The 16,055-nt window shown below is 46.7% G+C and overlaps 1 protein-coding gene and 1 non-coding gene across 3 annotated transcripts in view; both read right to left on the bottom strand.

The window, feature by feature from the left end:
* Window positions 1-15,590, bottom strand: part of NAT10 (N-acetyltransferase 10) — a 36,182-nt gene extending 20,592 nt beyond the window's left edge. The window contains exons 1-11 of one of the 2 annotated variants that reach the window (XM_030332453.1): window positions 14,293-15,590; window positions 12,251-12,373; window positions 11,847-11,938; window positions 11,087-11,258; window positions 9,472-9,594; window positions 7,568-7,629; window positions 6,045-6,159; window positions 5,840-5,947; window positions 2,593-2,726; window positions 1,270-1,363; window positions 1,030-1,128 (exon numbers count right to left, since the gene is read on the bottom strand). In XM_030332453.1, coding sequence (XP_030188313.1) covers window positions 1,030-1,128; window positions 1,270-1,363; window positions 2,593-2,726; window positions 5,840-5,947; window positions 6,045-6,159; window positions 7,568-7,629; window positions 9,472-9,594; window positions 11,087-11,258; window positions 11,847-11,938; window positions 12,251-12,358 — 1,107 coding nt within the window. In that variant the 5' untranslated portion in view covers window positions 12,359-12,373; window positions 14,293-15,590. The remainder of the gene's footprint in view (window positions 1-1,029; window positions 1,129-1,269; window positions 1,364-2,592; window positions 2,727-5,839; window positions 5,948-6,044; window positions 6,160-7,567; window positions 7,630-9,471; window positions 9,595-11,086; window positions 11,259-11,846; window positions 11,939-12,250; window positions 12,374-14,292) is intronic. The other variant, XM_030332452.1, reaches the window with a different exon arrangement.
* On the bottom strand, window positions 10,308-10,414 carry LOC115526584. Its single transcript, XR_003972644.1, has one exon. It is a non-coding gene; the product is annotated as a U6 spliceosomal RNA (small nuclear RNA).
* Window positions 15,591-16,055: the final 465 nt, after the last annotated feature.

Here is a 16,055-nt window from a genome sequence, read left to right as displayed (position 1 = left end):
TCTAATTACAAATCCAAGGAGCAGCAGGGCTGAGCCTGGGCATTTCAGAGAAAAGTGTTCCTTCCTTGGTTTGTGTACTTTTGAGTTTTAACAGGTCGCCGCACTCTCCCTGCGGCCTCCTGCCCTCCACCTCACCCCACCCCGCCATCTGTACCCCCCCCCCCACCTCAGCCAAGGGCGTCAGGCAAAAGTGGAAGAAACTAAAGAATGAAGAGATTCTAGAAAGAGACCTAGTAAGAAAAAATTAAGCTCCTTAGATCAAAAGTATAAACACTTACCATTATTTACAATCTGGACCTTTGATAAAAGAAATACCTCCCTGACAGGAATACATACATATGCTTTAACGAGCATAAAGGTCAAAGACATAAACTGCCAAGTGTGCCTGGCCCATTTCCCACCCGACCCAAGTCCGAAAATAATCGATGAGCCTCCTCCGCTAGGAGCCCAGCGGCCCCCATCCTTTCTGCAAGCCTGTCACACTGATGCTTTTCTACAACTGAACAAAATTGCAGCCTTTGGACAAGTGCAAGCCATTCAGGCCTCCAGAGCACTGGAGATTTATAGAGCTTTCAGGGAAACGCTGTTTAAAAAGGAAAATAGGCCACTGGCTAAACCACAAAGATTCAGAGTACATCTTGCAAAGTTCTTTTTTTCTTTTAAACGGAGAGATTACTGTTCTAGTTACAGATGCACCATTTCAAAACCTGCTGTAACCCAGCAAAATGAGAACTGATGTCAGAACAGTGACTGTATTTCTTCTAGCTGATTAGCATACTCACAAATACACTTACTCAATTTTCAAGGGATAAAACTACAACTTTCCATTCTGGCTACATACGTTATTTGTTAGTTTGCTTGAATGTCTTCGTTGAGAAGAGGCTGAAAATCTGGACCAGGTTTATCATAAAACAACAACACTGTATACAAGACATGCAATTACACAGGACATAAAATGATGTGAAATTACTGTATTTAAATACAGCAGGACGCTGGCCCCACTTAGCAGGGTTTTAGAATGAGCCTCACCTGAATGGTCTGCCTGTGTTCTCGGAATACATTCACTCTGATCACTGCTTTGTTAAATTCAGGATTGAGAGACTGAATAATCTCATAATCCAGATGCTCCTGATGGAAAGAGAGTCAAACCAATGACAAACTTTAGAAACAAGCTTTAGAAGTGAAAATTAAAGTAAGCAGGCATCCTAAAGATTTTACCTAGATTAAACCCAGCTCTGAATCAATGGGAGTTCTTTTCTAATTCCCTACCTGATACTGCAGAGCGTCAAATCCTTTAAATACAAATTCAAAAAGAGTGTGGAGGTTATCAGGGCTTGGGGAGGTAACAAAGATATTGGAGTACCTATTGAACAAAAGAAGAGAACTTTTATAAGTCATTAGGAAATCCAAGGGACTTTTAGGGAACATTAAGAGGAAAGAAGAGATTTTTGTTCGCCCTATCACACAGGTGATAACCAGAGATAATGGCAGGAAAAAAGAACACTTTTTAGGGAGGAAAAGTAAAGCAACTCCAGTTTTGAGAATATTTTTCCTCCCAAACTAATGAAAACACATTAACAACTCGAAGGTAGTATGTCCTGGCAATTAGCTACGACATCTGTGAAGGCACACTGCCCAAAGGTGCCTGGACACAACGCCCTCAGTGTGCAGAGCCAGCATGCTGCTTCCCAAGCCTGTGTCCTGGGACAAGAGGGTGGCTTCACAGTCATCACTGGCTGTGTTGAGAGGGTTCCAAACTGTGAGGCCAGATAGCTCAATCAGTGCTCAGGCCAAGGCCACAGTGAACCTGCAGGGGACCCCTGTTCAGTGTAAAGGATGCTAACGGCTAAGGTGTTGATTGGTACCACTGGAGCAGCAGGGACAAGAGACAAGTCAGGGCTTGGGCTCAGCCCCAGCACTACCAGCACTGACTTGCTGAGGAATCTTGAGTGAGTCACTGAAACTCCCTGAGCCTAGGTTGACCCATCTGTGAAATGCTTACGGAGCTATTAGGAGCACCAAGGAAGATAACGCATATGAGGACATGGTAAATTCTAGATCCATTATTTCTGACTGCGAAGTTGGAAGTACACACTCTTCTGGCAACTGCATAAATCTTCCACCCAGGACAAAAAACACTCAAATGTAGATCCTCAAAAGCAAACAAGATTTTCTACTGATCAAAATCATTCAAATGCCAAACCTGTACTTTTCGCAGTTAGCAAACATGGTCATACACATTCCCATCTCCTGAAGAGTTTTAACGTTTCTTACCCCCATTTCTTTGCTTTTCTATGTCTGTCCAACTTTCTGTGTGTATCTGTTCAACTTTAAATATTGATCACGAAGGTCCTGGTGTATGTGTCCACATGTGCCTGCACACATATATGTGCCCCATGGGGCTGGGGCTGGGGCTGGGCGTGCTTGGGGGAAACGGTATTGCTGTTTTCCAGACCAGAACCCATGACCTACAGAAATCACACAGGAGCCTGCACAGACCCAGGAACAGTTTCCTAGTCCCCTGACCCCAATCCTGCACATTTCTCCCTGAGAGCTCAGAATTCCCAAAGAGGGGGAATCAGACCTCCTTACCCAAAAGCCACTGCCCCAGCAATAGCCAATCCCAGGGCTGCAGACTTCCCCCTTCCTCGGGCAGCCGTGAGCGCAACAGTACTCCTCAGGGTCTTTTCAGAGATCCCCTCAATGAACTTCAAGACAGCTTTGGCCTGTGAAAAGAGAACCCTATCAGGTGAGCTTTGACAAAGACCAAGTTTCAGCCATCTACTACTACCACTGTGGAGAAGCTGAGGCTAAATCAAAGTGGGGGCAGTTCCTGCAGGAGGCAAGGCTTAGCACTCGGACTTCTCACTGCCTGGTCATCTCCTCTCAGGCCCAAGGCTTTAAATGCCTCTCAGACGCTGGTAACACCCCATTCATGTCTCTGGTCCAGACCTCTTCCCCACCCATCAAACTCCTGTATACACACAACTGCCCCTGTGTGTCTACCCTTGTACATCAGACAGGCTTCTCTGACTGACCTGAGGGGAACCCAGTGTCCCCCTCCAGCCTCCTCCATCTACAGTCTTCCCCTTGTCAGTTAACTGTCCAACTGATTAAGCCAAAAGCCTTCTCCATTTTCTCCCCACACTTGACTCACCAGCAAAGCCCATCAGCGCTACCTTCAAAATATGTATAAATCCTACCATTCCTCACCAGTGCCATCCTCTACCGGGCTGATTGAAACCACTATCCTGAATCCCCCTCTTACTACAGTAGGCTCCTAGTTAGTCTTTCGGCTTCCCTTTTGTTCCCCTACAGTCTAGACTCAACAGAGCAGCCAGAGGGATCTTTTTTAAAATTCAGCCTAAGAATCCCTCTGGCAGCCGGGCTGAGACACTGTGCATGTGAAACCCTCCATGGCACCCACCTCTCAGAGAGTAAGGCCAAGCTCTCAGGGTCACGTGGCTGTGCCGTGTGACCGCTGTCATCTCCTCCTACTCTCATCTGCTCGCTCTGCTTCACCCCTGGCGGCCTCCTTGCTGGTCCTCGAGTACCCCAGGCAGACTCCTACCTCAGGCCTATGCAGACGGTGGCCCCTCTGCCAGAAGCACTCTCCCCAATGGCCCCATGGCTCATTTCCCCAACTCCTTCCAGGCTTTGCTTGAGGATCACCTTCTAAACAAAGCCTCCCAGAGCCGCAGCCTCTACCTATCTCCTGCACCCCCAACCCCTCTTTGATGCCCTGTGTCCACACTGCACACAGCACCTTCTACTACACTTCAGGATGGGCGGGTTTCCTTGACTCACGGTCAGTCTCATGCCACCAGAACGTAAGCCCCACGAAGCAGGTGTGCCCCTCCTTTTTACTGTTGAGCCCAGTGCCTAGGGTCATGTCAGGCACCTAAGAGAGCAGGCACTGAGTGAGAGGAGAAACCACAACACTACTTAGGGGCCAAACTCTACTACCCGACTGGCATCTGCCCTGGGAACAGGCCACCAAGACTGGGAAGAAGACCAGATGGTCCAGCCTGGCCTGTCAGGTCCTGAAGTTGCCTTATACACCCAGGCAGCAACACTAAGAAGACACTGAAGAGACACAAGCCCAGGCAAATGGAAGGGAAGGAAGAGGAAGAGCTCCAGGAAGCCAGAGTCTCTCCAGAGGAAACAGTCAGGGGATCCAGGCCCAGCTCATCTTAACGTGGCCTTTGTTGAACACCGTATTTTGCCCTTTTGTTGTTTAGAGAAGTTTTAAACTCCGACAAAACATAACCAGAAAAAATCCACGATTAAAAAAGAAGAGTAAGAATAGAAGAGTAAGAAATCTGAACTGAAAACGCATTCTAAAATAATTTACTAAAATGAAAAACCAATACACAAACTAATTTACAAAACAAAAAGACCCTGATGACCAGTAATTATATGATAAAGTGCCTGCTTCTCTCATAATTAAAGCAATACAAACAAAAACAGGGATCCTGTGTTCCCACAGCACATTGGTAGGCTTGGAAGTTTAACTGTAGCCAACGCTGGCAAGGCATACGGAAAAGGGCATTTTCACACACTGTTGCTGGTTCCACAAACTGGCACGACACCTATTTTAATGCACACACAATCTAATCCAGCAACTCTTCTGGGAAAAAAACTTATCCCAGAGATAATGCGTATCTGTAAGAAGATCCTAACAGCACAGTTTATAACAGCAAAAAAACTGCAACCAACCAACCCAATGCCTAATAGGGGATCACTTACACTGTACAGTGTAACCCCTCCACGTATTTTTAAAATATCCATTTGTATGCGTAGACAAAGTTCCAGAAGTATCCAAAATAAACTGTTAATGGCAGTTGTCTCTACAGAGCGGGACTGCCAAGTAGAAACACCATTTTCCATTTTTAACGAACACTCTTTCACACTCAGTGTTTTTTTTTCTACGTTATTTTCTTATAACACTCCTGCTGCTTTTACAGCTTCTCCCTCTTCTGCCCTTTCTCCATCCTCTTGCATTTCCTCTGACAAAGAATATCCCAGACTGGATTCAAAGCCACCTAAAGCCCGCAGCCTCTGTATAGAGAGCTATGTGGCTGATAATTCTATTTCTAGAATGAACAAGGGAATCAGCCTGTTGGGATTCTGCCCCAAGTGGGACGTGTCACTGCAGCTGTTTTCCATCATGAGGGAAGAGTCCAGTGCCAAGAGGCTCACGATCAGAATCCTGAACACACCTGACAAACTGAAGGCTTCTGGGCACTGCCCGGTCAGCTCTGCTCACCCCAGGAACCAGGAGAGAATCTGAGTTTACCAGCCCTGGCCACCTCCGTGAGCACAGAAATGCACTCTGGAAGCTCCCACCCAGTCTGTTATCTGTACCTACAGATCAGGTCCATCCCACCCTGGAGGGCCTTATCAGGCCTCACTCTGGAACTAGAGTAAGTACAAGGGGCCTCAGGCTCTCCTCTCACTTCTATGCAAGGCATAGGCCAAAACCTTCATGTCATCAAAACTGTAACTGAAATGGAGTAATACAGATACATCACCCTCTCTTGGAAAAAGCACTGGGGGTTCCTCTTTAAATTACATCCATCTTCCCCCCAGACCCTCTACTCAGGGAATTAATGACCTGGGGTGAAGGGGGACATAATCTCTGGACTTGCCATGAACGCAGATGACAGAGACTAGCCCTGGTGTTGCTGCAGGGGTTCAAGCAAGAGAAAAGGTCCCTTCCCCAAGGAGGATCCAAATCCTCACTTGTCCTAACTTGGCTTCCGCTGCTTTCTGCATGTTCTATTTTACCTCTGCCCTGTCTATACTGGAACAGGGAAGTTCGGAACACCACACTCACCTGGTCTAGGGTCTTGCAGCAATCCACCAACACGCCCACGGGCTGGGTGTCCTGCAAGCTCTCCTTCAACTCCTTCAGCTCCAGATCAGAAGGACCAAGACTCTCATCCTACCAGAGAGGAGAGGACAAGGTCTGCCACTGCCACGAGAGGGTCCACACAAAAAACACGGCCTCACCCAGATTCCTGGACCCCTGGCTGACTCACCGGGGTCTGGGGAGGTAAGGCCTCAATGCTGGCAGCGTGGGAGGAGATGGGCAGGATGCTGAGCTGGTCATCGATGACAAGACACTTCTTACAAGAGGCCAGAGAGAGAATAAATCTGAGGAAGAAAACCGTAATGAGGCGTTGGGGGGAGGGGCCGATACATGATATAAAGGTGTGGCTTTTCTTGAGGAAAATGATTTGATGCCCACACGTCTCTAAGAAAGCTAGAAAGAGCCAAAACCCAGCTGGAGAGCAGGGTAAGAGGACTCTGAGCCTCGTCTACAAGGCACCTGAACACATTCTATACGGCAAACAAGAAAACCCAGAACTCTCTCTCTCGAGACGGGTTACAAGCATTCCTACTGTGCACAACTGAGTCATAGGGCCCTTCCCACACCTCTGAGGCTCACCCTTTGAGGACTGAGCTGTCTCAGGCCATCCTTAAATGGGGAATTCCTACCCCACTCCACAAATGATCACCAGTCACAAATTTACCTTCTGCCACAAAGGAAGAAAAAACAAAGAAAAGGGAGAAGAAAGCTGCCTCAAGAAATGTAACACAGACATTCCCATGTGCAGGAAAACATGTGTTTGGCTAGAGAAGTCAAACTTCTCCCACAGGTGCAAGAAGAGAACCTCACGCTACTTTCACAGGCTTCCATTCTATCCAGCAGCACACGGCCGCCCCCCCTGGCCTACTCCATCTACTAAATGAAAACACCAGAGAGGATTCAAACTGGAAAGGCCCCAAGCTTCACCGAGGCCAGGATTTCTAAACCTCAGCACCAGCAATATTTCAGACCAGATGATTCTTGGTTGTGGGATTGTTCTGTACATTTTAGGCTATTTAGCAGCACCCCTGGCCTCTACTCACTAGATGCCAGTAGCGTCCCCCCAACTCCCTCCCCCCAAGTCATGACAAGCAAAAGGTTTCCAGGCATCACCAAATGTCCCCAGGGAGCAAGACTGCTGTAGATGAGGACCACTGATCCAGGCCACAGCTTCGTCAGGTGTTTCACAGGCTGCTAACTGATGCTCCCTAAAAAAGGGCTCTATGGTCAAATAAATCTGGGAAACAATCAGTTAAATAGATCCCTGCTGTTGCAACACTTTTTGGAGACTACAACAGGCTAACGTGAATCTTCACATAGGAAAAACTGTATCAGCATTTCCCAGACGTATCTAGCAGAAACCCTTTTGACATAAAGTCCCTCTTAAAATACTGGTGTTCTGTGAAACACATTTTGGGAAACAGTGATCCAGACAAATCACCCCTTTGACAGATGAGTAAGCTAAAAGCCAGAGAGGAGAGTGACTTGGTTCAGGCCCCAGCTCCCCACTCACTTTCACTGCTTCCAGTTGGCTTCACCACCACCACTGCTGTCAGGAATCTCACCAATTTGGACCCCTGTGCTACCTTCCCTCAGACAAAAGCACCGCTTTCATCTGGGTCCAAGACAAAAATATTCTCTGCACCGCGGCTCCCCACAATTAAGGACCCGAGAAATGTGCTTCAGACCTACCTCTCGTTAAACCGTCCCACCACATCCTGATGGGCCTCCGTCCTGTATCTTGAATGCACGTCCTGAAAGAGACAACGTCTGTGAACACAGACATCCCAACAGCGCTGCGGCTCGCGGTCCAAATGTGAAGCAGCTTTATCAAGCAAGCCTGGGATAAGGAGGCGCCAGAGCTACTGCTGGAAACCCACTCCTCCAGAACCTGCTGTGAACAGCCCAGCTGCTATTTGCTGGAACTGGGATGGATCATCAAATGCTAAAGGTAATGTTTTTTATTACAACAAACATCCCCTCACCTCGGCTTTGACTTTTTCCACATTTTATCCAGCATCATAAAATGTGTTCGTTCATTCATTCAATAAAACACACATACCAACCGTGAATCAGACATGCCGGGTATACACCGGTATTCAATAAAGCAGGACCTCTGTTCTCATGGAGCCTACAGTCTAACGGTCGGAGGGAAACGAGTAAAAAAAAAAAAAAAAAAATCTGGCAAATGCTCCAAATGAAAAACAATGTGCAGTGACAGCAAATGGCAGGAGTGTGGCTACTTACGTGGTGTACCTCTGAGGTGAGAAGCAGGGAAAAGGGGGAAGGAGGACAAACAAACTGATGTGGGCAAAAAGTCATTCATTCATTCACAAGTATTTAACGAGTGCTTAGTAAACACCAGGCACTCTTCCAGAATCAGGGAATGCACCAGTGAGGAAAACTAAGTCCCTAACCTCATGAAGTTTACAGACCAGCACAGGGAGGCAGGCAACAAACAAATAAATATGTAACTTTAGGTAGCTGGCAGATGCTGTGAAGGAAAATCAAGCAGGTCAAGGAGTGACAGAGTCTGTCCCACAGAGGAGGGGGTATGTGGGCAGGGACATGAATGCAGTGAGAAGCGGGCTGTGCAGATATCCCAATGGCAACAGCAAGTGCACAGGCCATGAGGTGAGAGCATACTGAGCATGTCTGAGGGCCCCTGAGGAAGCCAGAGGGGCTATAGGAGAAGCGGTGATGGGAAGCAGCTACTAAGATCTGTGGAAAAGTCCATGTCCCTGCATAAACGCAGCTTGTGAAACCCTGAGGCCAATTCTAACGCCACTCCTGAGCAGGGCCACAGGCCTGTGACTAAAACCTGTCACAAGGAACATGCAAATGGCAATACTGATGGGGTCGCAGACTAGCTGTGAATCCACAGAGACATATTCCCACTCCTAACCATGTCCTCAGCTTTGGGTGGAAACTACCCCTCTCACAGTCAAATCTCTTGCCAAACTGGGAGTGGAAGTGGCAAATGTTCCTTCGTTATCCATTAGCATGAGGACTGGTGGGCAAGTCTGTGCATGGTCCCTTTTTGGTAATCCAAAATGGGGGCACTGGCGTGGCTCTTTGCAGAATACCATTCCAGAAACGTAACTACCTAATAACTGCCACATACATGAATCTCACAGGTATAGAATTTACAAATACCTGCAAGGAAATATGAAATTCAGAGATGCCTGGGCACACTCAAGGTCACTGACTTTCTCTGCAGTGACGTTCTCATTACTTACAGACAAAGAACTCCCAACCCAGACCTTGTGCTGACTGCTCACTAAAACCGTTCAACAGGAATTTTTTTTTCAACGTCTACTTACTTATTTTGAGAGAAGAGGAAAGAGTACACACAAGCAGGGGAGGAGCAGAGAGAGGAGAGAGAATCTCAAGCAGGCTCCATGCTCAGTGCAGAGTCTGACATGAGGCTCGATCCCACAGTGAGATCATAACCTGAGCCAAAATCAAGAGTCGGCTGCTTGACCCACTGAGCCACCCAGGTGCCCCCTCCATAGGAACTCCTAAAAGAAAGTGGCAAACAGCAAAAACACACTTGATGTGAACCGCCACAACTCAGTTAAAAACCATATACCCACCATGGTCATTGTGTACAATTGCTTGAGCGAATTCATGGTCCGTAGGAGGATGACCACCAGCCCACCACCTTCCACTGTTTCCACAGTTCTGGCCAGTAAGTTTGGAGTTAAAGCTTCAAAATCCTGAAAGAAAGAGACCTCAAAAAGGGCTAGTCACACAAAGAGCACCCCCGGGGAAGTTTAACTAAATAAAAGGAGGGCTTCTGAACACGAACCCAAGACCATAGCCCTCACTCAACTCACCAGGAGGGGCCCACACACCTCCCTTTACTTAGGGGCACAGAAGAGAGCCCAGCACTAGGCAAGAGGTGTACCCGGTTTTGTATGACAAAAGTGTGTCTAATAACCTCACACAAGATCCTATCTGGGAAGAAATCCTCTCCAGTGATTTGCACTTGTATTTCACAAATACCTCACGTTCGTTTTCGGATGTGTTTACATAAAACCTACCTGACAAAACTCAAACTGCCCCACATGGGGGAGCCGCTGCCTCAAGGAGCCATCTTCACTGCACCTGGTAACAGTGGTGGCCTAAGAGCACTCACTACCAATCAGTGGCCAGGTAAGAAGAAGCGAAATGCTCCTTTCTAGTCTACAAGGTGGGATGCAAGCCAGCAGTATGGGACAAACAAGTGGAATATGAGAAAAATAAACCAAAAACTTCCAATTCGTGATTTTTTCCCCTCATTCCTTTTTTTTTTCTTTCCAAGATTTTATTAAAATCCAGTTAATATAGAGTATAAGGTTGGTTTCAGGAGCAGAATTTAGAGATTCTAGAGATTCTTCACTTACATGTAACACCCAGTGCTCATCCCAACAAGTGCCCTCTGAATGCCAAAACTATGCAATGCTTCAGGAAGCTGTGTGTCACCCTTGCACAGGGAGCGTGCTACTCCTCTCTGTGTCATTCCAGCTCTAGCATATGTGCTGCCAAGGCGAGCACTTTCCCCTCATTTCTTAACTTACCTTTCATAAGGTACAACTTATGACATACGTAATCCTGGTACTACATGCAAATGATAAACACACACCAAAATTGGGGACGGGGGCTTAAATGTGTTCTCCTTTCGGGGTGGAGGGGTTGGGGGGGTCACAGGTGTCCAAGAATCAAAGGATAAAACAGAGACCGCCAGAGCTGGAAACAAAAAAATGTGAAGTTTGTTCTGGCAAGACAAGAATACCAGAGAAGAAATGTACCAGGTAGTTCTCTGTGGAGGAAAAGTGAGGGGGTTTTAAGGACTACGCCCAGCCAGTTAAAACAGGCCCCACTGCTCCCTGCTCACCAAAGTCTTCGGCTACTTCCAGTTAGGATCTGGGAATCTGGGGTCCCTCTAAGTTCACAATACTTTCTTTCTCATCCTCAGCCGGTTAGAACCAGCCATGATGGAGCACCTGTGTCAGTTTTGGTATCTCTAGGTTAAGCATCGCTTTAAGTGGAAAAGTTTATTTTTATATGGGGTGAGTTACCCAATTTGCTTTGGAAAGTGGCCAACTATTCCACTGATACTGCCTGGGGGAGTCTGTATGGGTCAATCTTTCTCCTTACTGTCCGCCTGTTCTTGAGGGGAGCCCTCCGCTCTCTGACGCCAGTCCCAAGCTGGAGCAAGCCACCTACCTGGAGAACGCACATGCCAAAGGTGTTGCCCAGGATCTTGTGGGTTTCATTGTAGTAGCAGTAGCGGATGTTTGTGGCCGCCACGAAGAGTTCAAAGGGGTCATCTTGCTTTATGTTCAACGTCCCATTCTTTATTTTCTTCTGTAGCTGTCGCATTCTTTTCTTCCGATGACTGCAATCACCCACCCACCCCAGGAGAGCCAGTTAACCAGAGAGGCTAAAGGGGTGGGAGCAGGGGACAGGCTCACTGATCACCCATCAAGACCTTCAGAGCCAGAAGGAACTCAGCTATCGCAGGGCCAACCCCCTCCGTTTAAAAGTGAAGGAAAGAGTAGAGAGGTTAAGAGGATGGGCCCGGAGCCAGGGGTGAGTCTGTGGGGGAATCCTACTGTGCTGCCCTGGCACCTTCCACAGATTCTCATCTTCAAAAGAAGGGTAACGAGAGTACCTAAACCTCCTATTTGGCTAGACCAGAGCTTGAAACCAACCTTGGTGGCCTCATTACCTTAGTCTCAAGCCAAAGCTTCTACTACACAGTACCGTTCCCCAGAAGACCTGGGAAAGGCAAGGTGGCTTTGAAATTTATCGTCAGGAATGAAAGAAGGACATCAGCTCTATTATTTTCACTATTTGGAAGAGCCCTCAGAGGTCGCAGCTCCCTAACAATCCCTGAAAAACTATGTCAGATAATCATTTCCTGGCGTTTAATTAAGGAGCAGCAACTATAAATGGTATGGGACACTCAAAAGGCCCAACTTACCTGCTAAACCCCAGCTCTTTCTTATAACACCACAGCACTGAAGGCCGAGCCTTCACAGTTGCTTTGGACAACATGTGATGGAGTATGACCACCTGCCAAAGGAAAAAGTCACAGAATCTCATGGCCAAAAGAGACCTCAGAGACTGCCAGACCTCATTTTGACAGATCTGGAAAGTAAACAGAGGGCCAGGAGAGGGCAGTGCCCAGGCAGGGACTAGAAGCCCGGTCACACACTCTTAACCTTGTGCTCAGTCCACCCCTAGGTTCTCACAAGGCATTTTGTGTAGAGAAAAGCAGTCAAAGGGACCTTAATGTTATTATGTGCTGAAACCTCAGAGGAGCAGTAACAAGCTACCTGTGGGACAAGACACAAAGTCAGCCAGGAAGTGTTTACGAGGTCTTACCTGGTCCTTTCCTCGGTCTCCGACTACAACAAACAAAGACCTTTGCCTTTCAGCAACTCCATTCTCAATGAGAATCCGGATTCGGTTATCTACTTTCTTCCGATGCATGGTGAAAGACTATCACTGAAAGAGAGAGAAAGGAAACACAACTGGACATGAACGCCAGATTCTGGGTGAGGAACATTAGCTGGCAGCCTCTTGGGGGACCAGGAGCTATGCTAGGCACGTTGGGAAGTATCATTTTACTTAACCCTCAAACTGCTCCCTAGGGAACATGTCAGTCTCATTTTTAAAATTAGGAAACTGAGGCTTGGGAGGCAAAGAAAATGTTTCCTCAGCATGGAAGTCAGAAGGGAAGCTGTATTTCATACTTCTATCAAGGAGTTTTTTAAAAAGACTTGAAACAATGGTCCACAAAATAGAATGATTAAAATATACGATGGTATATTTGTGAGATAATAAGGCAGTTTTCAAAAAAGCTCCTTCAAAATCACTTCCAGAAATTATCTAAGGATATGGATAAAGATGCTTATGAAAAGACTGACATCACAGAACAAAGCATGATACCATCTTTTAAACACATGTACATAACATGAAGGGAAAAAAAAAACCTGAAAGAAAACACAAAAATGTAATTTTTGTGGATGGTGAGACTGCAGGTGGTTCTTATTTTGTTCTTTTGTTTTTTTAGAGTTTTGTGTTTTTTTATTCATATGCATTACTAATAAAGTCAGAGAAAGGAAATCAATGAATGTTACTGTGATGAAATGTGTCCCACTGTCTCCTCAAAGGAGAGAAACCCGTACTGAAGCCTGTACAGACAGACCTTAAAGTTGGATTACGTACAATACGATAATGCATTATTACCACAATAAATACACCAAAGAAACATCAGGAATATCAATTACATTTCTACAACACTGAAGGAAGAATGACAGCCTACCTAGAAACTACAGAGCCTGCTGCATTCTAAATATAAAGTTCATTAATTGAACCTTAAGTGTGCCTTAACTGTCCTTCTACCCTCCAATCCAAATATGGATTTTAGAAGTCCTTTCTTAATATAAAACATTATGTTACAATCAATGGCTCCTTTTTTATGAGGAAAGGAGCAAGTATAAAGAATTCAAGTATTTTAAGGAAGGAATATGACAGGATTCACACTCAAATCTGCCCGACTCCAAAGCCTAAGCTCTTTCCAGCTCCCCACTCTGCCCAACTTGTCAGTTGAGTTGAGGCCACATAGAGATCACACACAAATCAATCAATAACTAATTAGTAGGGACCGCTTTTTGCTCTAGTTACTGTGGGAGCCCCAGAAACAATACCAGACAAGACTTGACTTCAAAGGGCTTTCATTCTCCTTGCAGAGAATATTCAAGAGAAAGAGATAAGGGACAATTTGTCTAAAGACAGATAAAACTAGACGCAAAAATAATAGTACAGCCAATAGTCTGATGAAGGTCTGAGATTACCGTGGGCTGGAATTGCCATGGAAGGCTTAACGTAGGAAGAGGGCCTTGAAAGGAAAAGAAAGAGAACTATTCCTCATTCACTCGTCTATTTGTCTAACAAGTAAACACAGCATCTATGTGCCAGTCACCATTCTAGATGCATTAGCAAATGAAACAAGTCCTGAATGTGACTCCTGAAAAAAACAGTATAAACGAACGAGCTTAGACAAACAAATGAAAGCATGGGAGGATCTGGAATCAGACTGCCTCGGTTTAATGCGTAGCGCCAAAACCAGGAACCGTAGGCAAGCTCCGCGGAAAGCAAAAGTGTTGTCACCCCCCCCACACACACACACACCCAGACCCCCAGCTAGAGTTCCCCAGAAGGTGGAGATGGAGCCACGCAACCCCGGAGAGCGCTCGAGAAGCACGCGGAGAGTGGCCGCCAATCGGGGAAGAGGAGCCTGTCATCTAGGAGCGAGCGCCCGTGTGGGCCGGCAGTCGACGCGGGCCGAGCATTGGCAAGGATACAGAGCCTTCATCCTCGAGCCGGCCACCTCTGGTCCCAAGCAGGACACAGACACCGACCTTGGTACCCATCCCCAGCCATCCCGTCTTGGGTACCTGCACCCCGAACCCAGCGGATCCCAGCCAGCAGCCAAGCGGAAGCACGTGGGGAAACCCAATTACTCCAGAAGCCCAGAGGGAGCGGCGGGCTGCCCCTAGCGATGCCTGACCGCGCGCTCTCAGCGCTGGCCTCACTCCGCGACGCGCGTCCTGCTCAGGCACTGAAAGGCTCCATGTGCGCGAGCGCACTAACGGCGCGGTGCGGCGTGCGTGCGGGGACTTTCGGCAACCATGTCTCCGTGTGATGACGTCAGATGCCCGGGAGGCGGAGCTGCAGCCTACGTGGCCAGCGCGGTTTTGGAATTTAGTCTCTGCTCCGAGTGGCACGGGTGCGATTTGCCTCTCGTATCAGAATCAAGATGCCCTGGCTCCGAGGGACAAAATAAGCGCTTGCCGCTGTGCTGGGGCGAGCCCGGGTTACCAGACAGGCCCGGGGCAGCACACGGTAAGGGGGTCCAAGGCTCTTAGTGTTTATCCTAGTTATACGAGACGACCGACTCCAGGGATCTGTGCGTAATTTTACCCTTTTATTTAAATAACTTCCCATTTTAACGTGACAAAATGAGGAAACTCGATCAGCAGACCTGTTTTATTCACTTGATCTTCCACACCTGAAGAAAGGGCCCTGTAGACCTGTCGGAAACTAAGTATTTCTACCCACCGGTGCGGGTACTTTGTAAATTCCCTTTAGGCCTAAACTGGACATCAAATGATGGCGCTCTTCTGAAAATCAGCTCTGGGGCTCTGCTCTTGTTAAATACTTCTTCCTCCCGCCCAGCTCCCAGGCGAACTCGCCCAAGCATATTACAAGCACCACCTATATATTCTTCTACTACAAGAACCACCTGTATATTCTTATACATTGTCTTTGGGCCAGATTGTTGAACTAATTTAACAAATTCCAACTGCTTGCTTGACATTTCTTGAATACCTCAGATTCAAAATGTCTGAAGCTGAACTCCTTCCTCAAACCAAGACACTTCCAATTCCAGTGTAATCATCACTACTACCCATTTTTAGTCCAACACCCATCATTTTCATATTCGCTCAACAAATGTCAATATGCCAGACACCAGGGATAAAGTGACCAAAATGTTTTTCACTTATAAAGTTTGCGTAATTCTGGGTAAGCTTTAAGTGCTATTAAGAAAAAACTGTCCAATAAGTAAAGTAAGGATATGTCTTAGTGGTGGACATGGAAGGCCTCTGAGCTGATGACACTGGAGCAAACACCTGAATTTAGAATGAACGTTAAGAATATTTGAGTGAAAAGCCTTTGCATGCTTGAAGATCGACTAGTGAGCAAGAACAAAACAGTAGGCAATTAGGCCAAATAATGAACGCACATAGACCAAAATTTAGGATTTAATTCTAGGTATGATGGGAAAACCAGTGGAGTTTGGGGAACCAGGAAGTGACAAAACCTGACTTGTCCACAAAAATCACTGCAGGATGATGAGTAGAAAGAGAGCCATTATAAGCTACTGTGGTTACTTGCTCTAAGCTGGTAGTAGTGGTGGTCAGAAGTGTTAGATGATTCAGGATATATTTTCAAGGTAGAACTATGTGGATTTGGTTAAGGACTAGATCCAGGGTACAAAAGAAAGTATACCCAAAGTATTTGCCCTGAGCAAATGGATGAATGCAGGTTAATGAAGAGATTGATTTGGAACACTCAAGACTGGAGTAATTGGGGACCTAGGAATATTTAGGAGGAACTAAAA

This window comes from Lynx canadensis, chromosome D1 (assembly GCF_007474595.2).
Source record: "Lynx canadensis isolate LIC74 chromosome D1, mLynCan4.pri.v2, whole genome shotgun sequence".
NCBI lineage: Eukaryota > Metazoa > Chordata > Mammalia > Carnivora > Felidae > Lynx > Lynx canadensis.
The sequence above is the reverse complement of the archived record's forward strand: the minus strand, read 5'-3'. Positions and strand labels throughout refer to the sequence as shown.